The following is a 23,414-nucleotide window of genomic DNA, read 5'->3' as shown; positions in this document are numbered from 1 at the left end:
GCATGCCTTCATTGAAACTTTTCTGGGTGTAGTCACTTTAAGGCCTAGTAGCACACTTAGAAGAAGAAATATATCCATTTTTGGAACACCTTGCAAATTCATACAGGCTGGGCAAAATTAGGACCACCTAGTGTACCAATCATAGGTTGTTATTGTCTTGATGATGAACATCTGGGTTGGAAAGCCTTGTGAACCATCCGCACCAGATTTTGTGGGAAATACGTCCCAAAAATAGAGTAAACATAACGAAACAGAAAATGCCATGTGGTGTAAGTAAAGGAAAAAAGAAGACATACTGCAGTAGACTGTTGGACTATTCATTTCATTCTAAAATACTACTTTGAATCAGGAGTCCTGGTTCTTCCGCTCCGGAAATAATAGCAGGGTCCTCGATATTGCCAGTACTAACACGTTTGCTGGAAATTCAGTATGGTTTTCCTAAGTACTCTGATTTTGGTCACCAGTTCTCTTTTTATCCATATTGGTAAGGTACTTCTATACAGTTCTCTTGCAAATATATCATTGTGTAAATAGGGGAATGTTTTATCTAGATGGACACATGTAGGGCTACTGTACCTTTATCATCAAAACATGTGTTTGATTTAGCTGAGAACACGTGGCAAACGTGCTTCATGTAAATTATTACTTTAGTTGTTCTGGTCAACTCTGTAAACATTTTCAAGAGCTTATTGTGCTTTTTAAAGTCATTTCTCACAAGTGTTTTTTTTTTATAGATATTTTGTACAATCAATGTCAGTATTTTAATGTGACAGTGAATCTGTGGCCTTACTTCTTTTCTATTCTTTTTAAATACAGGTGTAAAGCTCCTCGTTCAAGGTCTGCTGACTAACGTAGCCATCAGGAATTTGGACTTGAAAGGAAACAACCTGCGGGGTTCTGGAACTGAGGAAGTTGGTAAATTGCTGAGACATAACCATACCTTGAAGAGGTAATTATAAGCCGGTTGAGAATCATTGCTTTAAAGTCTGTATTGATGTAGTATATGAATATAAGTTCAAATTCTCTGTCAAAATTATAACACTTTATGTGTATTTCTGTTCGCTGCCACTACTAACTTCTTCATGAATGAATGGTTGTGAATGAATGGAATTAATTGCAAATAAGTGCAGCACTTGGGGTTCACAAAGTTCTGAACTCAATTCTTCAGGGAAATAATATACTAGTTCATTCCTTGGCCTGTCTTACAAAATTTTGTACTTAAATTGTTAAAAATTCCTATGTCAGAAATTGTTTTAGACAAGTTTTATTTTGTTTGTCCAGAATTTGTTTGGAATGGAACTCCCTTGGATTGGACAGCTCTTCTTTTGTATCTCTGGCCGAAGGGATAGCAGCAAACACTAGCCTGCAGGAATTAGATCTCCGTAGCAACCAGATTCACCAAGACTCTGCATCTGTGCTTGCTAAAGCCCTCTGCAGGAACTCCACTCTTGATACCATAGGTGACATTTTTGGAGAAATATTTTTTCATCTCTTTCTAACTTTTTTTTGGAAGATAGAAACAGATAAAAACATGGAGCAATATTTCAAAGTTGATGGGTCTCCAATACTGGATAAATCAATTTAGTAAAATCACTTATTAGGACCATCTAATTGGTTGTAAACCAGGTAGTTTCTCTTAAATTGAAGTGCATCATTGATTGATTGATGGAGTGAACCTGGAGTATGATTGGTCTTGTATGAGAAAGAGCTATGTCAAGTATAACAGAACCAAAGTTTTGTCTTAAATTTAAACTTGATGTGTTTCATCTTTGCTTTACACTGACATTTTTTTACAATAAACTACTTGTTTAGACACAAGTCGCAATTTTCCACTCACTTTAATCTAAGGATTTTAGTTTGGTTGAAATTTTCCTCTCCCTATTTATCAACTACCTTTCCTTTGTAGTTTAACAACTACATATTCTGAAGTATAGAATGATAGAACTAAAGAATAATATTGCATTTAATTTTATGTCATTTCATGTGTCTGTCATTTGTCTTCTTGTTCTATCCTCTCAAACAGATTTAAGATGGAATACAGTTGGTCTGGTTGGTGGAAGAGCATTATCTAGCTGCTTCCAACATAACAAAACCTTAGTTAAATTACAGTTGGCTGGGAATAATATTCCACAAGATGTTCTGAATGCCGTCGGTGAGATTTCTTACTTCATTTCTTTGTTTTTTACCTCCTTTACAGTGCTGTTGTACAAGATTTATTGTTTGGTTGATTATATTATGTATCAGTTATCTGCTGTATTGTTTTTTGTTCTATTGTTTTATGCCTATTGTTGTACCTCATGACTAGTACAGTGTGTCTCATTGGTTGCAAACTAATAAAGCCTGTTAATATACGTTCAATCTCAACAAACTAAACAATCTTTTTTTCAGTACTGTGGTGTGGCAAACAATCACACAATCAAGACGATGTACTTTGTAACCAAAACAAAAGTGTCTCTGTTCTTTGTTATTGTCTTGGTTGATATGCAAGCATTAATCTTATTTAATGAGTGTGTGATTATTTACTGTACAATAGTACCAGAAATGATCGTAGAGTTAGCAATTGGTTTATTTCATGTTATAATAAAAAGCATAATGGGGGCTCAAAGTACCTCTGAACATGTATGCCTTCACAAGAACTACATTATAAATCTACCGCACATGAACTACTTAAAGTACTGTAAGAATACATGTGAAGATAGTAGAAATTGTGGGTTGTGAGAGAGCAACAACAAAATTCTACTTTTATTTATATCAACAATATTGAAAACAATATTGAAAACAATATTGAAAACAATATTGAAAAAGTGTCTATCCAAATTATTGAATACTCCAAAGACTCATTTGATTGTTATGTATGTCATCATATGATAAAAGAAATGATACTCTAATGGGTTTTTTGTTGTTGTTGTTGTTGTTGAATAGATGCTTCATGTAGGAGTAACTCTGATAGCTTGAACATGTCCTCCAAACACCAGACAAGAGAACAACTGTTATCAAGAGAGATGAGACATGTGAAGAAAGAACGTAAGAGAGAGGTAAGTCAGGCAGCAGCAGCAGCAGCGATGTGTGTGTGTATATATGATATTAAGGAATGAAATTTAGAAAGCTTCTCATTGTAAGGCAAACTGCTTCCTTTTAGCTTCAGCTTCTTTTATAAGTCTGATGAGATTATAGTAGGTTTTTTATGTTGCACTTCATACGTTTGATATTAAGATTACCAAAATATGCCGTTCAGAATCCAAACTGCTGTTTCTAATCTAGATTAAAATTAACTTTATTTGACTTCTTTGCTGTGATTTAACCTCAGGTTACAGATTTAATGAAACGAATTGATCAACAGGGTGATCAACTCGGAAGAAACGAGAAGAACTTTCTCCAAAAGATCAGCAGGTTGCAGGAAGCTCTGGAGGAGAGAAAGACAGCGTTTAATGCTCTTTCAGCTCAGTAAGTCTTAGAACCTTTATAAAAGATTTTTAGAAAAAAAGCAAAAAAAAAACCACCCAGTATTTTTGTCTCAAAATTGAACCTAGACAAAATTATGTAAAATAATGAATTTTCCAAAAGTACCATACTGGAGGTTCTATACACTCCATATTAGCACAAGACATGTGGAAGCCTCAGATTGGACAATGATTAAATGTCAAAATGATGAAATCTAGCCTGAACGTGGATACAAATTAGTGTTAAGTCCTGATGACAGGTAACCATATTTTGTCTGTTTAGCATATCTAGGGTCATGAAATTTAAACACTTGAAACTTTATCATTTGAAAATCATTTTAAACAGTTTTGCTTAACATGTAAAAACCTGTATGAAGGGAGTGCCTGCCCCCATAGGTATCCTGTACCTAGGGTTTAACTTTAATAACCATATGTCTGGATTTCCATGGTAGTGTTCTCCTCATGTCCTTAGATCCTTAATCTCTCCTCATGCCCATGATAATATCGTTTTCCTATCTTCAAGTAGCTTTTATAAAACCCTATCCCATACTAATTTTGGGATGTAGACTTATGGTCACTGACAATTCATTCTCAAGATAGTGATACTTTTTGTAAGTACTTATCAGAAAAGAAAGTATGACTTCTGGTTACTGCTCAAGTTCCAAACCCTGCCAGAAACATGTGGAACAGTTAGTACAAACTGACCAATTCCATGCTGGTCACATTCTAAAAGAGTGGACCAGAATATTCATTAGGTAGGTAAAAGGAAGATGTTGAAAGGAGGAATTTGTTTGAGAATATCTTGAAAAAGTACATTCAGTAAGTACATTAGTTTGCACATTAGTTTGTACATTAGTTTGCACATTAGTACATTAGTTTGCACAATAAAAGAAGCATTGTGTCTTAATTTTTTGGTTACGTCATATTTGTTTTTTGCTTGTGTGCAGGTTGAAGAGTCGTGAAGCTGAGCTTGTGCTCACACAACAGCAGGTGACAGAATACAAAGAAATAACAAACAGAATGAAGGAGGAACAAACAGCTCTAAATAAACGAGCTAACGATGAGATACAAATAGTCAGAGAGGTAAATAAACTTTAACCATCAAGAGAAGCAAGAAGGGGGAAGAAAGTTGAAAAACGGTGGTTGGTTCAAAACTTCACACAAATACTTCAATTACAAATATAACGAAGCTGCTGTAAGACCTTTCAAAAACCCACTTGAAGGAATTCCGTTTTTATTTCCATACCAAATTTATGGCTCTGAAAGATGACCCTTTCGACGTGAGTGGTTTTCCGCCAAAGTGGCTTGGTAGCTTCTTTAGAAGCAAACAAGTTTCTCAATAAAACACTTCTATGGTCTCAAATGAAATGTTTAAGGTCCTTTACAAATTCAACGATGACAAATGGTGTTGGATGCCATCCATGGATGTTCTGTTGTTTGTTTGAGGTTATGAGAACATTCTTTGAGTCATGAATTTATAAAACAATGGAATAACTTTTAGGCCCGAACTAAGACACCTTGTTTGTTCCACCATATTCCAATACCTGTTCTTTTTATAGAAAGTTTTTTTTTTTCCTCTCTTCAGGAAAAGGGAGTTATGGAGTCGAGACTTGTGAGAGAAATTGCAGAACTGAAAGATAAGAATTTCACTTTAGAGGGACGTTCAGTGGAAGTAGAGCAGAAAAATAGCCATCTCCAAGAGCAAGTTTATGATCTGAAGGAAGAATTGACAACGACCCAAGCTGAAATGAAAGTGCAGGCCACTCAGGCACAGGGTAAATACCAAGCCAATAACCTTGCAGAAGTATATTCTCAATGATTTCACTGGCAGAACAAAAGCTGACAACGTATGTCTAAATTATAATGGGAGTAAAATAGTATATGTCTAATTGTTTAGTTTTACTTTTTTTGCTTCTATGTAGAGAAATTACAGAAAGGACAACACAGACATCAGGATATTCAGAAGGAGCTGTCACTGCAACACGCAACAGAACTCTCGAGATTACAAACAGCCAACGATGATACAGAGAAATCCTACAAGGAGAGGATACGCAGGCTGGAAGACCACCGTAAGGAGGTGGAGGAGGAGCTTAGAAAGGTCAAAAGTCAACAACTCGCAGAGAGGTTGAACTTTGAAGAACAGCTGATGCATACCAAGCAAAAAGTGAAGGAAGAAGAGGTAATGGCCTTGGGGGGGGAGGGGTTGATGTCCTTTCTGGGGAGGGGTCCACATCCCCTTTGAGAAAGATTATTGTTTGGGTAAGAGCTTTGGATGTAAAATGGTCCTAACATTCCCATCATTTTAACTACATTTGTGTGTTTTTTGTTGTGTAGTCTTGATTAGTTTTGGAAAACATGTACACACACCCCTCCGTTCCCCATGGCTGCAGCCCTGGCACTTTTGAAGTCTCATTTTACTTCTAATTAATTTATTTCACAATGATGACAGGTCGATTCATTCCATTAATGTTTTGATGGAATTTGTCTTTTATTTCAATTTGTCAAGTTGTTATTTTGCATTATGTTTGAATCAATATTCTCTTTATGTCGCGTGTGTGTGTGTGTCAACATGAACATAATGAACTAGCCAAGTTGGAGATGACAATACAAATGTCTAGAATGAGTAACAATCTTCCAGTTATTACTACCAATAGATTAAATTAGTTTTTGAATATTCAATGAATTATACATACTTTTATGAATAATTTAAAACCTACAGCAACAGAGAAGCAGACAGTTAGAAGACAGGTTAAGAATGGTACAACTGTCCAAGGATGAGCTACAACAGCAATACTCACAGCAGAGTCATCAAATATCTGAATTACAGGCTAGACTAACCAATTCCAGTGTGGAGGTAGAAGCACTGAAAAGAAAATTAGATGAACTCACCCAGGTAAATATAAAATTTAGTACATAAACTGACTCAGGTATAGTTTATGACAGTGTAGGACATCAGAACAAATTTAAAACCTTGTGTTAATATGCCATACTTTGCAGACCAAGGCAAGTTTTGCATTTTTTAATATATTATTGTTACAGTGGGTTGTGGTACACTCTATACCCTCATCCTCTCAAGCAATAAAACATTCTCCCTAATGTTGTCTTTCTATTAATTCTTAGTAATTATTCAGTATTTTGATGTTGACGAGATTCGTAAGTATAACCAGGGAGTTACAAGTAGCAATTCCTAAGTATGGCACAACCTTCGGTGCCTGCTTACCTGCTTGTAGCTAGGAACTCCCAGGTAATAATCCTTTCTGAGGGTTAGAAATTTGGAGTGGGGGGGGGGGGATTTGTTAGGAGATTGTGTTATGTTATTGTGGTTTAAATGCCCTCCTCATACTGTTGTAATCTGTGTCAATATTATGTAAATTTGCAGTAAGCTGATAGTTAACATAACTTTGGAATTACTTACAAATAACAACCTTGTCCAGTTATCCCAAATTCAAAGTAGAAAATTTGTAACTACATCTGCTATGAGAGTGTTGTACCTAGGCTGTGTGTGTGTTCATAAATATTTGAAAATGTAAGATAACCATACACTAAATATTTATTTATGACATAGTAGGCAAGGTCCCATGTAAGTGGTTTGTTTATAAAACTATTCTATAAATTCTATCTATGTGATAACATCAACCAGCTTCACATCAATAAACCATGGTAAATGAAAATGATCATGTATGCAGTGGAATGCTTAATAATCTCTCCTTCTGCACATGCTCTTTTACATATCCCTTGTTTTGTCGTAGGAGCTCGCAGGGAAGAACAATGAGACGGAAGCTGTGATTGGCCGGTTGGAGCAGCAGTATAAGAGACAAGTGGGACGACTTGAGGGCCAGGTGCTTGAGATGGAGCAAGTCAAAGATAAATATTTGAGGATTCAACAGGAGATAACTGGTGAGTAGAACTATTTTCATGGTTTATCTCATACTCAGTGTAACATTGATATGGCAATAAAGGTTTTAAGTATCATAGAAACAGCAGTTATGCGTTCACACACATAATTTTGATACTTCTCAATCTATTTAATAAGATATGGTTAAAATCACCTGACTAGTCTTTGTGTGAAAAAATCTATTAAAACTACAATGCCGAAAATTTTGTGTCCCAGAAATTGATTATGTTAGATATATTATTGTGTGATAAATTACAAAGCTTAATTCTGGCGATCATGGTGCACAAAGAGTGTAGTATCATATAAATCATGTTTTAATGAATTATGAAGAATGTGTCAACAAATAAAAACATATTGAAATATAGAAAGAAACAAGCGAGACTGGTAAGAAATGAACTCTTGTCAAGGTGAGGACAAAAATGCTATAAATGAAGAAGTCTCTTATCCTGATCTTGTAAAGTTTATTATATATTATAACTATTATAATTATTTTGAAAGCAGAGGAATGGTGAGCCATGTTAGGCCCAATGGGACAATGATGTCACTGGGCTCCCAATTTTATGACTGTTCCGTTTTAAAACAAAATTATTTCTCAAAAAAAAAATGGTTTTTTTTTATCTTCCAGAACAAAGCAGGAAACATCAGACAGAGCTATCCCGTAAGGAAGGAGAAATCCTGTCCTTGCAAGATCAGATACGACGACTTGAATTTGACATGGTTCAAGCTCGGGATGACGAAACGCAGAGAGCGAGTGCGCTACAGGCTGCCATCTCCTCCTACGTCCAAGGAACGCCAAGGTCACCCATGGTCACACCAAGAAGGTGATTTGTTGAACCTCAAAGCATCTGTTCATCGCACATATGATATATTAGAAAACAGCAAAGTGAGAGGAGGAGTGCAAATACTAAATGATGAACCATCTCCTCTGAGAAACCAGAAGGATCGACCTTGGTCACACCTTGGAAATGACATTGTGTATATCCAGTATGCCATGTAGGCCACCACACCATCTGGTCAAATGTTGGAGGATGCAGGAGTTACCTCTGATAGTCTGAGTGGCAGTGAGAGGATCAAACAGGAATAGGAACAAAAAAGTGTCACTTTTTTCTTATCATTTCCTGGGATGCTCATGGAAATGGATTCAAAGTCTGTGTTAATCCATTCTCATTAGCCAGATATTGATCAAATGAGCCACTTTATGGCTTTCTGACCCTTTGGATTGACGTAACTATTAACGATACTCTCCAAACTGCTGTTCTAGTTTCTAAACAAAGCCTGAATGGATATTTGCTATTTGGTTTTCTGCTTTCTTGATAATAAAAAAAAGGAATGGGAAAATGATTGTGAGGAGGAAACACCTGTGGTTACAATAAAAGACATACATAAGACTGCATGGTTTTACCTTTGTATAATAACATATTTATAGACAGTAGCATGTAATCGGTAAATACCAATAGCATGTATTCAGTATTCACTACCAATAGCATGTATTCAGTATTAACCACCAATAGCATGTATTCAGTATTCACTACCAATAGCATGTATTCAGTATTCAATACCAATAGCATGTATTCAGTATTAACTACCAATAGCATGTATTCAGTATTCACTACCAATAGCATGTATTCAGTATTAACTACCGATAGCATGTATTCAGTATTCACTACCAATAGCATGCATTCAGTATTCAGTACCAATAGCATGTATTCAGTATTCACTACCAATAGCATGTTTCATACATACACTGTCCTGGATATAGGTCTGCTGGCCAGTTACCAAGTAGTGAAACTTGTTTCATGGAGGCCAATAGTTGTTGCTAATTTTTTTTTTTATATCTCTTTCTTCCTTATTTAAGTGAATTATCAAATTTGTAGACAGTGTTGTTGGTTAGTATCAGTGCATAGCTGATATACTTGGTCATTACGTCACCTTGATGAACGATGTATTATCCATTTATTTGTGCAACTTTGTATGTATATATCTGTAAATATCTGTACATATTTGTAGGTTTAGCCAAGACATTAGACAGTATTACCTTGCCTTTTTTCTGTCACCAACAGATTTGTCTACTATTTCATTCTCATCTATTCAAATTGATGGAGTGATTACAATGTTTTATACTGTTTTCTTTTGTGTAGTAGCTATAATGTTCATCAATGTCTTGTTCATTTCGAATTTGAATAAAACTGTTCGTTTTATACAAATATTCTCTGTGAGGAAAATTGTATTGTGAAGTCTGCTGTAGCAGTTCTCATTTGCAAATCATTATCTAAGCAGTGGTGTACCTAGAATAGTTGGCCCCCCGGGGCAGAGCCTTCCTTTGTCGCCCCGTGCAGGGAATGCCATCCTGGGGAGGGGCCTAATTTTTTTTTTATGTTAGGGGGCTTACATGCAAAATGGTGCTATCTTTGGCAAAGCCTTGAACTGATTTCATATATATTTTTGGAGGGCTGTGGCATTGCACCCCTGACAGGTAGCTGGGGCATACTGCCCAACCCCTTCCCCACCTGCATCTAAGTACAATTTTAAAGTTAAAGGTTTACAGTCTTGTATGAGGCTAATGCCTCCTCACACGACTTTACAACTTAACCCCTGGTCATTGGTAACTTGTCACACCTACACACCAAAGTGTGCACAATTCAATCAATCTCTCCTGGGGCACCACAACCACGTGTGCCCCGGGGGACTTCCCATAGGGTGCAGCCACAAACCGGCGCACGCAACTATATTTACAAGTTACCTCGCAGGTCCCCATTTATACACCTGGGTGAAGAGAGGCAATAGAGATAAAGCGCCTCGCCCAAGGACACAATGCAATGATCTGGCCAGGGCTCGAACCTGTAATCCTTAGATCACAAGTCCACTGCCTTGACCACAACGCCCTCCTAATGAAGGTTTGCAATGAAGGTAATTCTCTATGCGACAAGATATTTTTGTAGTCAGATATTTGCTATATAAGTTGACATTTAGATCCAAAAAGTAAAGAGAATTTGCAACACAAATGGCTTCGGCAACTTGGCCTTACCAAATCAACGGCCAAAATTTGAAGAAACCATAAGCCTTACTGAATTATCGTGCAAAAAATAAAAGTTTTCAAATATCAATTTGGATGCTCGTTTTGTATTCCCAGAACTCATAAGAGTATTTTCCTGAACTTATAAAAGGGCATTCTATGGAATTTTTAGCCTCCAAACATTAAAATGGTATTTGAAATTTTGTCATGAAATTGGTCTGTTTCAAAACTCGGAACGGATAATTATAGACTGGCAGAAAATCAGAATGGGGCCACCGATCCCACGGATGATTTTGGAAAGAAATAAAAGTCAGGATTTGGGTCAATATTTGACAGAAAAAACCCCCATAAACACCTAACAATAATGGTCAATTCTGGGCCAAATATGAAAGTTGACAAATTTCTTTCAGGATGCATATAGACAATTTTGCAGGGCCAGACAATTATTTGGGTGGGTGGGGTCCGAGTCTTCCCATCGCTCTGCCACTGTGGCAAGGGTAAGAAAGAAGAGGAAAGGTGTGGGTCAAACCAACAAAAGGACACTACTTCTGCAGTGTTTAACATTGACTAAACACAATAAATAAAGACCAGAAAAGACTTCTTTTTTTTTACCTGTACATTTTTGGTACGACAATGGCTAACTGTACAAAGTCATTTTGTAAAGTCTTAAGAGAAAGTATGAAACTTAATGGGTTCAAATACTGCATGTAAAATGCATCCGTGTATTTGTTAGTTTAAAAAAAAAGAGATTTTTTTTTTTTTAAATACAAACAGTTGTTTGAGAAGAAAGCAAAGAAAATGAGAAACAATGCATTAACAAAAAAGTAAACAATGTACAAGGACTTACTATTTTCATGAAAAATAAAAACAAGAAAAAGCATATAAAAGAAATACAACTTCTGCCTCTTTTATTAGATTTTATGAGTGAAATGAATAAACTTTAGCCAATTAAGCAACTTTTCTCCAACAAGAGCGCAGACACTTGCCATACACTAAACAGGCATTGAGGACAACCATTTACTTTTCTTTAATCTTCTCTTTTGAGTCTCGTTTTTTTTTTCTCCATTACCAAATGACAGTCTTTCTGATTATTATGCTTATCATGCATATGCCTATGCATATGTTGTTCCATACAACCATGCATAACGGCCAGCAGTATCCCTCTTCTGCCCTCATGCCCTCCTCTTCCCACCCACTAATTCAGTGTGCTAGATAGGCAAATAATGGTATGCCATCACAGCAATGCCATTTTCCATTGTGAGTCATTTAAGGTGAATTTATGCTCCTGTCCGATAACATTGTGTAGGTCAGAACCTCCAGGAATTTCTGATGATGATTTCATCAACTTTGTTAAACTGTCAAGTTTGAGGTGGGGGAGGGAGGAGGGTGGGGTAAGGTGAGGGTGGCTACTACTGATGACTTTTTTCAGGATATTCTGTCTTGATCCAACAGTGAAAGCAGGTATGCTAAGGATGAGATGTATTTAAAAATTACACTCTAGGCATAACTAGATATTCAACATTGTGAAACTGGGTAAAACTGATATTTTCATAACTGGTGAAATTGCTTGAATTGCAATGTTTTACAATACTCTAGAAGCAAACTAAGGTAATATGAAACCATCTGATGATTAGGACACTAAAGATACAGGATTTCAATTCATTAATTTCCAAAAAGCTGGGAGTGTTTCTGCCTTTTATCGTCATAAACCAGTGAAGAACCCGTGTCTCCTTATTTTTTTTACTCAAAGGGCTCCTTTTTTTTCCTATGTTAACTGAGGAAATAGTTCCCTTCTTATTTTAAAAAAAAAAATATTTGAACTTTTAGTGGGACAACAGTTTTTACGTCAAATATTTTACAAAAATCAACTTGCTTTCCTGTTACAATATTTCTTTCAAGAGGCATAGAATGTGTTCTTGTTTGATATGGTTAAAGACTGAGTGATTCTTGCAGCCAAATAAAACTATGAATATTTGTTTTAATCATAACCTATGCATAGTTTTTCAGCATAATAGAAATTGGATTAGAAAGGACTGAACTAATCGTAAGGTTATGTTACATACAACATGTTTTGAACACAAAGACTGGCTTTAAAATAAGGCTGGAAAATACCTAATGCTTATGAAATATTTAACCTTTCCTTTAAATTATTCAAAAACTGAAGCAGCTCATGATCTCTATGTACTGTACACATCTCTCAAATGCTGAGACTGCTCTAGGGTATTTAATCCATAAATTAACAATGTCCCCCCACCCCCCCCCCCCCCCCCCCACGCACACAAAAATGTACTGAACAGCTAATTTTGGGGATGGATTTTTTCTTTTTTAAATACAACAGATGCAGGAAATAATTATCTTGCAGCAACTTTCATGGAAATTAAGTACACAACACTTTGCATTATTACAAACTTTCAATTTCTTTACAGCTTATCTTCTGCAAGAGAGAACACCAATGTACTTGTACAGACTACATAACAGTTCTACATAATGCCAACACTATATTTCTCTTTACACAGCCTCCCTACCCCCTCCCTCCCCCCCCAAAAAAAATACATTGCTACAGCCAGTGATTCGACTTTACACAAAAGTCCAGATATTCAATAACCAAAATATTCTCCATGTGAAACATTTAGCAGCAATGAACTGTTTACGTAAATCAGAACTACTGTGTAACCTTTACAAATAGTCATGACTAAATTAATTCTGTGTTTCTCAAACTCTCCATTCCAAGGAAAAACAATAATCAGAAACAGGATCTTTTTCAAGACTAACATGTGCATCATGATGTATGGTCAGTGCCAACAGCAACATTTATAGCTCAAATTTAGAGATTCTAACCCCTTGCTGTGCCCTCCCCCCCACCCTCGACAGAAGGTGTGAACACAACCAACATTTCCCAGTTTCCAAACCCAGACGCATATGCATCATTATTTTAACAGTGATGTATTTGACAAATACTGTAGGGTGTGACCCGAACTAGTAAACCGCACACAAACACATGATACTTGACACTGTGTATGACGCGAAGAAATGAAGCCACCTTTCATCAGAATATATTAAACTGTTCAATTATCCAATCACTCTAGTTTTCTTTCACCCAAAACCCCAAATAAAATAACCCTGGGAGCATCCTAAGTGTTTTGTTGCCGTTTAAATTTAAGCCTTCAAAATACGTATCTATGAATATTCACTTGGTAGAGTAGAAGTTGGAATTCTCAGTCGTGCTAGAAATTGTGCCCCACATCCACAGTACATAGAGATGATAACTGTAAACAGATACACAAAACAGCATACTAAGAACAACATCATGTACAAAACACTCTGACATCCGATCTGACTTTCAAACAAGCATACTTCTCATTTCATCCGCTGCATTTTAAATATCTAGTTGTTATATGTTTCACTCTAACGACAGCTTTAAATAAAGTAGATTTTTGCCTAATTTACATAACATATTGAAAGTATCCTTTAAAACATCCTCTTCCCAAGAAAAAACCTGCCCTATTCTTTACTCCTTAACTCCCCCTATCCCCCTACCCCTTTGTTCCCCCCCTCTCTCTCAACCCTATATCACTATACCCTTGATACATGTTAACTGAAATCAAGATCATCACTACCACTGATTCACTTTCTTCATTCAAGACACTTAGTTTATAATTTAGCTATCATGTTATATGCATTGATATACTGCATGAGATATCCTTGCGGCTTTCAAGCAAAACAACACACACCAACACACCTTCAAATTCTGTGATATAAAACCAAACCAAACCACATCCCATACCCAATTCATGTGACTTGTTTTGTATCTTTCCCCCCTAGAGGTAAATGCCACAGAAGCCTCTCATCAGCATCGTTAGTCAGAGGCAGACGATTTTCAATTTCACGGTGTAACATTCCCATTCCTGAAGAAGAGACAGACACTTTCGCTGATAGCTTTTCAATATCCTCTGATACCGAATATCGACAGTCGAATCTTGAAGAGCATGATTCACAACTTCTCTAAAGGCCGAGAGGGAATCGTCTGCTCTCGAAGAGATCTCGGGTCGAGATAAAAACGAGACATTCCACAGCGATCGGAAACAAAATGTTACTCACGACTCTTAAATAAACAACGGCTTAAACTACCACTATATCCACCACCTCTCACTATCAGGATACTGTCATTCTAGACCACCAGAAGTCTCTGGTTCCTTGGCGATAAGTCGACAGAAGTTGAAACTGAACATTATGTAGGACAGACACAAAACAGCCACTGAATTAAACAGGACAAGGAAAGATACTGGCAGTGACTGATGAAGACTGTGAGAAATCAGTGCCATAATGCCCTTCATCATGTCAAGACATATGAATAAGAAGTGTTCATATAAAAAATCCAAAAAAAAAAATCTTTCAGTTAATTATTATGCCTAACAGAATATCCTGTTCATCATGCATGACAATTGTTACTTTCATACAACACCTTAGGGCTCTTTAGGATTTAAGCAGCTGCACTCCTTGTTTCCATGGTAACATAATCCTTTCTTGATTTTTGTTTGATTGTTTGTTGGCATTTTGCCTTTTCATTCACGGAATCAAGGAGAGTTATTTATAACAAAAATGAAAGCATGGGTGAGTCTTGGTTTGATGTCTCTTTACCAACCGCTAGTTGGGACAGTAATGGTCTCTTTATAATCAGTAGAGCGACGCTTGACTATGTGTTAGCCTAACAAGGGACCTTGTGGCAGCCATGTTGCAATGCTTCCACCTAATGCAAAGATACATTGTAACGGTGCAAAAGATTATCATGTAAACACACTTCACACAGTGTTCTCACCGACAGACAGCTCTGAAAATGTCTTGCATTGTCACAAATATTTGTTTACTTCGTTCAGGCCTTGCAATCGCCTTTGAGATTAGCAGTATCAAGAGGAATCAAGGGCAATCTAGGGTTACAACATTCAACTGTTTGTTTACGTTACGAACAAGACTGTGTTAAGAAAATACAATAATCTTGTTTTCACCGTGCGAAGATGACACACATGACCTGTTTAAAATCAAGCAGTATGAACCAAACTATGTGGGTTTTTTTTTTCTTCAAACAAACCAAATAAAAGCATTTTTTATTTGGGGAGAGAGGGGGGGGGGCTGTTTAGCTTTCCTATCAACTCCAATGACACCTTATAAATTTCACACAGTTTCAAACTCCCTCCAGACATATGTTGATATATGTTACAGCCTTGCTAAAGTATATTCAAAATAAACCCATGTCCCTTGCATGAAATAGCAACTACAGTAACCCACCCCTTGTCACACAACATATTCAGCTATTAAACAATACTGGGCAAAATAATTTTCTATCAGCTTCTAAGTCAAACTTTGTCTTTTCTGTTTAAGGATGTAAAACAAAAGAACTGTGGCACCAGAATAAGGTTCATCATATCAAAGGCTAGATGACGATGAGTCACTTAAAGGGTGTGAAGTCTCGCACAAAAAGAAACGTCTAACGTTTTCTTCAGGCTTGATTAAAGAAAAAAAAAATTCTGCCAAAGATTGGTGGTAACTAAAAACCAAATGTTGGAAACTGTTTTTTAAAGCAAAATGCATTAATAGATACCAACCTCCTGCCAGTTTAGTTCTCCCATTTCTTTCCTTGTTTCTGTTTGTTTCCTGCTCAATTGAAAAAGAACTTTAACCCTCCATCAAAGATGTAAAGCCATTCGCACATTCTATTGTGTTATAAAATCATTCGAACAAAAGTGAGAGCTCTTTAGATCTTCAAAACATATTTTTGCCAGATATTTGAGCCCGCCATTGACTTCTTTTGAACTAAAAGCACAGAGTTATTAGGAAAGCCTCTCATAACTGCTGCATTGGCTTAAAGGCCGCAGCAGGCATTCCCTGTGTAAAGTGTTTGTTCAAACACAGAATTTAGATCTTTGCAAACAAAGTCATTGTTAGATCTAACACATAAAGTGATCTCTTTGAAACAGACTGATATTATTTTCTCACTTTTTCATTCCAATCATTTGGTTCACAGATACATTAGTATTACCTCCAAATATGCTAGAATGCCACAAAGTGGTCACTGATATCCACACTACATAAACCATTTATATTTCCATCATTGAAAAGTTTAGTTCTCTTACATAAACCCCTCTAAATTTTGTAAAAATTTAAAGGGGTAAGAACCTCCAAAAAGAAAGTCATCTTGAAATCTCGCACCGACATTTAGCGAGTGGAAAGTCTCAGACAACACTGACGACATTTAATGGGAAAGTTATAATTCCATCATCGAGATGTGGACAAACCCATCGATTGTGTCTCTTTTCTTGGGGAATTTGCATTTTTTTCATGAGCCCCTTTACTAAGATGGTGTTGAGTGAGTTCGAGAGGCATTTATATATTAAGTTGGAGAGCTATGATATAAATGTGATTGCTCTACCCAGTTATGGTATGAATGGGTCACACATGACCCAACGGGTCACACATGGGGTCACACGTGACCCAAATAGTGACATCAAAACGCAGCGCTTTATGCAAAAGTATTCACTAGCTTTATAGCGGTAAAAACAGCTACCGCGAGCGAACGGAAAAGAGCTCCATGGAACAAATTTCCTTACCACGTATTTAAAAATTGAAGACTTTATTGGAAGCCATGGTCAGACATGGAAGTTTTCCACAAACATTTGCTTTTCGGTAACCTCTGACCTCGCTTTGACAGAGAGCTCCGCGGATGACTTGGAACAAAGTTTCTCGTACAACCAACACACGCACGACGACATGATCTTTAGTTTGCTCTACTGTAGATCTCATCTGAACTCAGAGCCCGATTAAAGAGTCTTCTAGACAAGAACAGAGATGAATCCTTTCAACTGAAGTCATCTTCATCACAAACACCGTCATCCTGTTCACCTGAATAAATCCAGAAATCAGAGAAATTAATAAACACATGTAAGTATTTGAGACCAGCACCTGATACAAGGCTTAAAACGAAAGGCAGTTTGATCCAATCTGTCCAACGTGTCTCTCTCTCTCTCTGTTTCTCTGCGTAACATTCCGTCGGACATCTCCACCTCTGCGGCCCAAACCGTAATGCCATCTTCGGACGTGTGCGTCCGATCCTCCATTCACAAAGATATTTGTACACTTGGATCCACAGATATTAGTTACTCCGTTTCTTATGTTGGATCTTCTCGCATCTTAAGTTTCTTGTTCTGCGGATCATAGAAAACACAAAATCAAATAATTGGAATGAATGAATGCATGGATGAATTAATGAACGACTTTGTCATACAGCTATTCGACTTATTGATAACATTGGTCAAAGATATTCCATACTGACTTTAATATCATGAGTCAGTTGATTTCATTAAGTACAACAGATTGTATTGTTTAACTGTACATTTTGCAACCCTAATCAAGGGTCGGACTCTGTAGTATCAGAATGTGCATTTAATAGTTTGCCATCTCATGGGTCAAAACTCAGCAGTCCAAATTTCCACGAATTCCAAAACTCGCCTGGTCTGGGTATTTACGAGCAACAAAGTTGTCTGTCTCCTCATAACTGCTGCACTCAACCGTTTTTAGAGTGACCTGGTAACCTTCTCACTGTGACCTCTCACAGTGACCTGTCACCTCCAGTGAACCTACTACGGTCTGCCTCTTCCTCATTCTACCACCTGAAGTGTCTAGTTATAGTTGTATGTCCAAGAGGAGCAGTATTGGAGGTCTTTTTATTTCATATCTTGGCTATAGCAGTTATGAAGAGTCTGGTGAAGTGCAGAAGCCGAGTAAAATTCCAGTTTCTTTATTACTGAATAGGCTGCGGCAATCATACTTTTCAAGCAGTCATAGTGTATAAGTATTATGACCTATCTTAAAGCAAAAGTTGTTCAAAGTACAATGATACATAATATTTTCATTTTCGGGAGGGAGACCTTTATGCCCATGCATTACTGTACATAGCTTTCTGGACAAAGAGATTCACGATTTAATTATTTTAATTTCAATAGCATAGAAAGAGGAATTTCCTGTATCCCATAAAGTGTTATTAAATGTTAAAGAGCAGGGAAGTCCTGTCATTTAAACATTTAATTATAAGCTGACCCACTTACACGATATATCTTCAATGGGTCGTTAAGGGGGGAGGCGTGGGGGGGGGGATGAGATGGAGACCAGCCCTGCCTTGCTTGACAGAGTGCATAATTACAAGCATTTTACATATCTATATAAACATCAGAACCATAAATGTATATATCTGAATAACCATTGTCATGAACCTACCTTATGTTGAGGACAAGTCATTGAAAAGTTGTGCTCATGAAGTAAACAACCTGTAAAATGTAAAGAAAGACAGTTAATTTTACTGCTAGGAGGAACCAAACACGTCAATAACTTTCGGAAACTTGTGCTATACGGTTGCAATGCAATGCTCCTTTGTGATACAAATACATCAGTACAAATTAAATTAAACAATACATGTTTCTTTATTACTAAAATAATATTCAACAGTTCATACGCACTGAAACTTCCCTAAACTTACTGGTTTGAGGATATATGAGCGACGATACTTACTCCTCTCCCACTCCACATCTGCACTTTCCCATCTACCTAACTACGTTTTAGCACTGTGCCCTCGCCCACTTACACCTCCTTCCGAATCTACCACCCAGGAAGAACACTACACTTTTTGTGAGCAAAATTTGCTTAGCGTTTTACATCTTGGATCTTGGGACAGTTTATACGCTCTGAAATCCCAGAGGTTGGTGGGATTCAAACCAATTCTAGCAATAATTTCTTTGATCTTTCGAAGTTGTTTCTTATTTCCCGGTTTTAATTTTTGTATTATGGATTTAAATATCAATAATTAATAATAATAATGCCAATAATGTTAGATTGTCAGTTACAACAAGTGTTCAATATACCAATAATGTCTCTTCTATTTTCACAACAAATACAAAGCCTACAGTCCTTTCATAGCATATTAACTTTACTTTATAACCTAACATATTTTGTGCATTACAAGGATCTTTGTGTTGTTAACTGGCAAGGAAAACATGCCATTTCACCGCCTTGGGATTACTTCATTAAACCTGGCATATAAATTATTCTTCTTGTCCAGGAAGTTAATTAGCTGGTAAGTAGCCTCAATGTAATAGCCATGTATCATTTTAGCTCTATATGTGTAAAGTTACAAGTAGCTAGATACATCTACTATGGACATGTGGTAGGCTGATTGTTAAATGTTCAGCTTGATTTTCAAAGTACAAGGCTTCAATGTGTGCTAGTGCCCAACAGGTACTGTACCCTGTTGATGCTGAAGTACAGTAGGTGACGTCATAAATTATGCAAGTTGTGTGAAGTGTGTGGCGACTGTGGAGAGTATGGATTGTGTGGAGTATACTGAGGGTGTGAAGTGTGTGGAGTAAACTGGGAGTGTGAAGTGTGTGGAGTAAACTGGGAGTGTGAAGTGTGTGGAATATACTGAGAGTGTGAAGTGTGTAGAGTATACTGGGAGTGTGAAGTGTGTGGAGTATACTGAGAGTGTGAAGTGTGTAGGGTATACTGGGAGTGTGATGTGTGAAAGTGTGTGGAGTATACTGAGAGTGTGAAGTGTGTGGAGTATACTGAGAATGTGAAGTGGGTGGAGTATACTGAGAGTGTGAAGCGGGTGGAATATACTGAGAGTGTGAAGTGTGTAGAGTATACTGGGAGTGTGAAGTGTGAAAGTGTGTGGAGTATACTGAGAGTGTGAAGTGTGTGGAGTATACTGAGAATGTGAAGTGGGTGGAGTATACTGAGAGTGTGAAGCGGGTGGAATATACTGAGAGTGTGAAGTGTGTGGAGTATACTGAGAGTGTGAAGTGGGTGGAGTATACTGAGAGTGTGAAGTGTGTGGAGTATACTGAGAGTGTGAAGTGGGTGGAGTATACTGAGAGTGTGAAGTGTGTGGAGTATACTGAGAGTGTGAAGTGGGTGGAGTATACTGAGAGTGTGAAGTGTGTGGAGTATACTGAGAGTGTGAAGTGGGTGGAGTATACTGAGAGTGTGAAGTGTGTGGAGTATACTGAGAGTGTGAAGTGGGTGGAGTATACTGAGAGTGTGAAGTGTGTGGAGTATACTGAGAGTGTGAAGTGTGTAGGGTATACTGGGAGTGTGATGTGTGAAAGTGTGTGGAGTATACTGAGAGTGTGAAGTGTGTGGAGTATACTGAGAATGTGAAGTGGGTGGAGTATACTGAGAGTGTGAAGCGGGTGGAATATACTGAGAGTGTGAAGTGTGTAGAGTATACTGGGAGTGTGAAGTGTGAAAGTGTGTGGAGTATACTGAGAGTGTGAAGTGTGTGGAGTATACTGAGAATGTGAAGTGGGTGGAGTATACTGAGAGTGTGAAGCGGGTGGAATATACTGAGAGTGTGAAGTGTGTGGAGTATACTGAGAGTGTGAAGTGGGTGGAGTATACTGAGAGTGTGAAGCGGGTGGAATATACTGAGAGTGTGAAGTGTGTGGAGTATACTGAGAGTGTGAAGTGTGGGGAGTATACTGAGAGTGTGAAGTGTGTGGGGAATGTGGACAATGTGAAGTGTGTGGGTATACTGGGAGAGTGAAGTGTGTGGGGAATGTGGACAGTGTGAAGTGTGTGACGTGTGGAGTATACTGGGAGTGTGAAGTATGTGCATTTGTCATTACACAAATAGAATCAGACTATTATCTGGAGAGAGTTGCAGTAACTCAAATTGTAGTTATGGGAATAATGTTCAAAAGACTAAAATTCTTTTGCGGTTGAGAGTTATTACAATAAACATGAAAGAACTTCTTGTAAGATATCAACTGATGTCGCTTTTCTCACTGCTGATAGACTAACAGGCCTTCACCCAAGACTGAAAATACATCAAGTTTACAAAGCCGTGTCCAAGCAATACCAGAATCCTGTTACCCACACAACACTGGATCAAACTGGCAAATGAAATGAGACAATTTGTCTCAGGGAAAGAGAAAAGCCAGATATTAACCGAAGATGTATGACTGACCCCAAAACCCTGTTTTTTTTTTCCTCTTTTCCCATTCTGTTCAAGACAAAACTTTACCTTGTGTTGAAAGGCAAGTTTAATTAACTGTTGCTAGGCAATGAGGCATTAACTACTTAAAGCCAATGTGCTATATTACTATCCCTGTAGGCATTTGGATATTACACAGACAGTAGGATCTCACCTGGCTGACAGAATGCAAAGAAGCTGCAATCTAATGACATTTAACAATTCTAGTTCAGGGTAAATATCAACCCGGTGATAAATCACCTTTGACGTAGCCCGACTGAAACCGCATAGCAGATGGTCAGTGCCTGCTAATACTATAATTTTAAAAGTGAAACCAAAATGCTGCCCTTAACTATCTCTCTCTCTTACTTTACTGTCGTCTGATTATCATCACTATAGGAAAACCACTTTACTTTCTTTTTCTTCTGTGGCAGTTTGTTTCTCTGTTATGGGTACTCACTTGGTCAGAGATTATTTGGGTGGTATGGTTGGTTAAAAAAAATTAATAAATAAAAGAAAATGCAAACATCAACTGCAGCAAAAATAGAGTTGGTTTCCTTGATTTAATATCTTTCTAAGAGGATGATAATGAGGATGATTTTGTTTTTAAATAGGTAGTACATCTCTGAACAGTTTGGCTACTGTGGGGGGGGGGAGGGGATGGGAGGAAGGGGTAGATAATTGCTTATTTGTAGCCTCTAAGGGAAAGTACGTGCATTACATCCACACAAGGGATTCTGCAAAACATCAAGCATCACCCAATTTGTAAGATGGTTATTTTAGGACCACCGGTGATCAAACTTCACTTACCAACTTCAATTGCACAGAGGTAGTGGAAGGCTTTCTTACATCCCTTAGTCCTACAGCCTAGGGTGGCTCCTTTATCTTGGCAGCGAGTACACTCCTAAACAAAAGAAAATCAGAAAATTTAGATTAAAAAAAATAAAGATGTAGGACCTCATAAAAAATGGAAAATTTCTAGAAGAGCCTTTATCAACTGAGTTAATTAATTAAACACAGAAATAACCAGTAACCCTGGAAAGCTGTAATTTTACCATGTTACCATTACCATGAATAACCACAAATGTATTTATATAGGGAAAAAAACCAAATGGTTTGGCAGACTTTGACACTTCTAGGCTGGTAAGTGGCAATCTTAATCACAAGTTTGCAGAATTCTTTATTTATCTACAAAGACATCTGGGTAATAGGTAGATGGAGAGGGCAAGATTCATGGAGACAGCTAAGATAGATGAAATACTGTTAAGTATATGGACAGCTAAAGGCAGATGAAATACTGGCAAGTACATGGACAGCTAATACAGATGAAATACTGTAAAGTACATGGACAGCTAAGATAGATGAAATAATGTTAAGTACATGGACAGCTAAGATAGATGAAATACTGTAAAGTACATGGACAGCTAAATGCAGATGAAATACTGGCAAGTACATGGATGTCATAAGGGACAGTGTTTATTACCCTGTGCCTTGGTAGTGTGTATATAGCATGGTAATGTACTTCAAGGACAGAGGTTAGGTAAACCAGTGATCTAATACCCTAGACGAAAATAACACTTAGAGTAGGAATGGCCTAGTATACAGCCAAGGGTGGCTTCTAGCTCATCCTTGCATGCAAAATGGCAACAACTCTTCACACAGGAGGAGGAGATGTTGACAAGCGCTCCTCCGCACTGGAGATTTTTACCTCCTGCCTGTCAAAAATTCAGACTCTCCTTGTTTAAATAATCTCTGCATGAAAACATACAGTGACCTACAGTGACCTTCAGAAACTTTAATATACTAGTTACAGTTAATCCCTATGGCCACCATATGCTAGTAAGACCCCAAGGATCACTACTATCAGTGTTATTACCCTGCTTTATGAACTCGCTCATCACTGTTTTCAAAATCAATTTTACTTTCACTGAAAAATTGTTCAATTATCCATAACTCTTTAACTTGACCGTCATTCATAGCTCATTTTTGGAAATAATTGGACAGAGAGCACACATAGGACACTTAAAATAAGGAAATTCTTAAAATCGA

At 37.3% G+C, this 23,414-nt stretch overlaps 2 protein-coding genes across 3 annotated transcripts in view; one reads left to right on the top strand and one right to left on the bottom strand.

The window, feature by feature from the left end:
* LOC139960441 (leucine-rich repeat-containing protein 45-like) overlaps positions 1 to 14,936 on the top strand; it is a 35,983-nt gene extending 21,047 nt beyond the window's left edge. For both annotated transcript variants that reach the window (XM_071958791.1, XM_071958792.1), the window contains exons 3-13: positions 817 to 949; positions 1,282 to 1,460; positions 2,024 to 2,152; positions 2,923 to 3,035; positions 3,308 to 3,444; positions 4,388 to 4,523; positions 5,026 to 5,215; positions 5,363 to 5,619; positions 6,160 to 6,333; positions 7,190 to 7,337; positions 7,961 to 14,936. In XM_071958791.1, the coding sequence (XP_071814892.1) occupies positions 817 to 949; positions 1,282 to 1,460; positions 2,024 to 2,152; positions 2,923 to 3,035; positions 3,308 to 3,444; positions 4,388 to 4,523; positions 5,026 to 5,215; positions 5,363 to 5,619; positions 6,160 to 6,333; positions 7,190 to 7,337; positions 7,961 to 8,160 (1,796 nt within the window). In that variant the 3' untranslated portion in view covers positions 8,161 to 14,936. The remainder of the gene's footprint in view (positions 1 to 816; positions 950 to 1,281; positions 1,461 to 2,023; positions 2,153 to 2,922; positions 3,036 to 3,307; positions 3,445 to 4,387; positions 4,524 to 5,025; positions 5,216 to 5,362; positions 5,620 to 6,159; positions 6,334 to 7,189; positions 7,338 to 7,960) is intronic.
* The window catches only part of LOC139960440 (uncharacterized), a 45,520-nt gene continuing 34,259 nt past the window's right edge, over positions 12,154 to 23,414 (bottom strand). Inside the window, exons 4-6 of the mRNA XM_071958790.1 lie at positions 22,176 to 22,269; positions 18,614 to 18,663; positions 12,154 to 17,544 (exon numbers count right to left, since the gene is read on the bottom strand). Of these exons, the coding sequence (XP_071814891.1) occupies positions 17,509 to 17,544; positions 18,614 to 18,663; positions 22,176 to 22,269 (180 nt within the window). The 3' untranslated portion in view covers positions 12,154 to 17,508. The remainder of the gene's footprint in view (positions 17,545 to 18,613; positions 18,664 to 22,175; positions 22,270 to 23,414) is intronic.

This window comes from Apostichopus japonicus, chromosome 19 (assembly GCF_037975245.1).
Source record: "Apostichopus japonicus isolate 1M-3 chromosome 19, ASM3797524v1, whole genome shotgun sequence".
NCBI lineage: Eukaryota > Metazoa > Echinodermata > Holothuroidea > Aspidochirotida > Stichopodidae > Apostichopus > Apostichopus japonicus.
The sequence above is the reverse complement of the archived record's forward strand: the minus strand, read 5'-3'. Positions and strand labels throughout refer to the sequence as shown.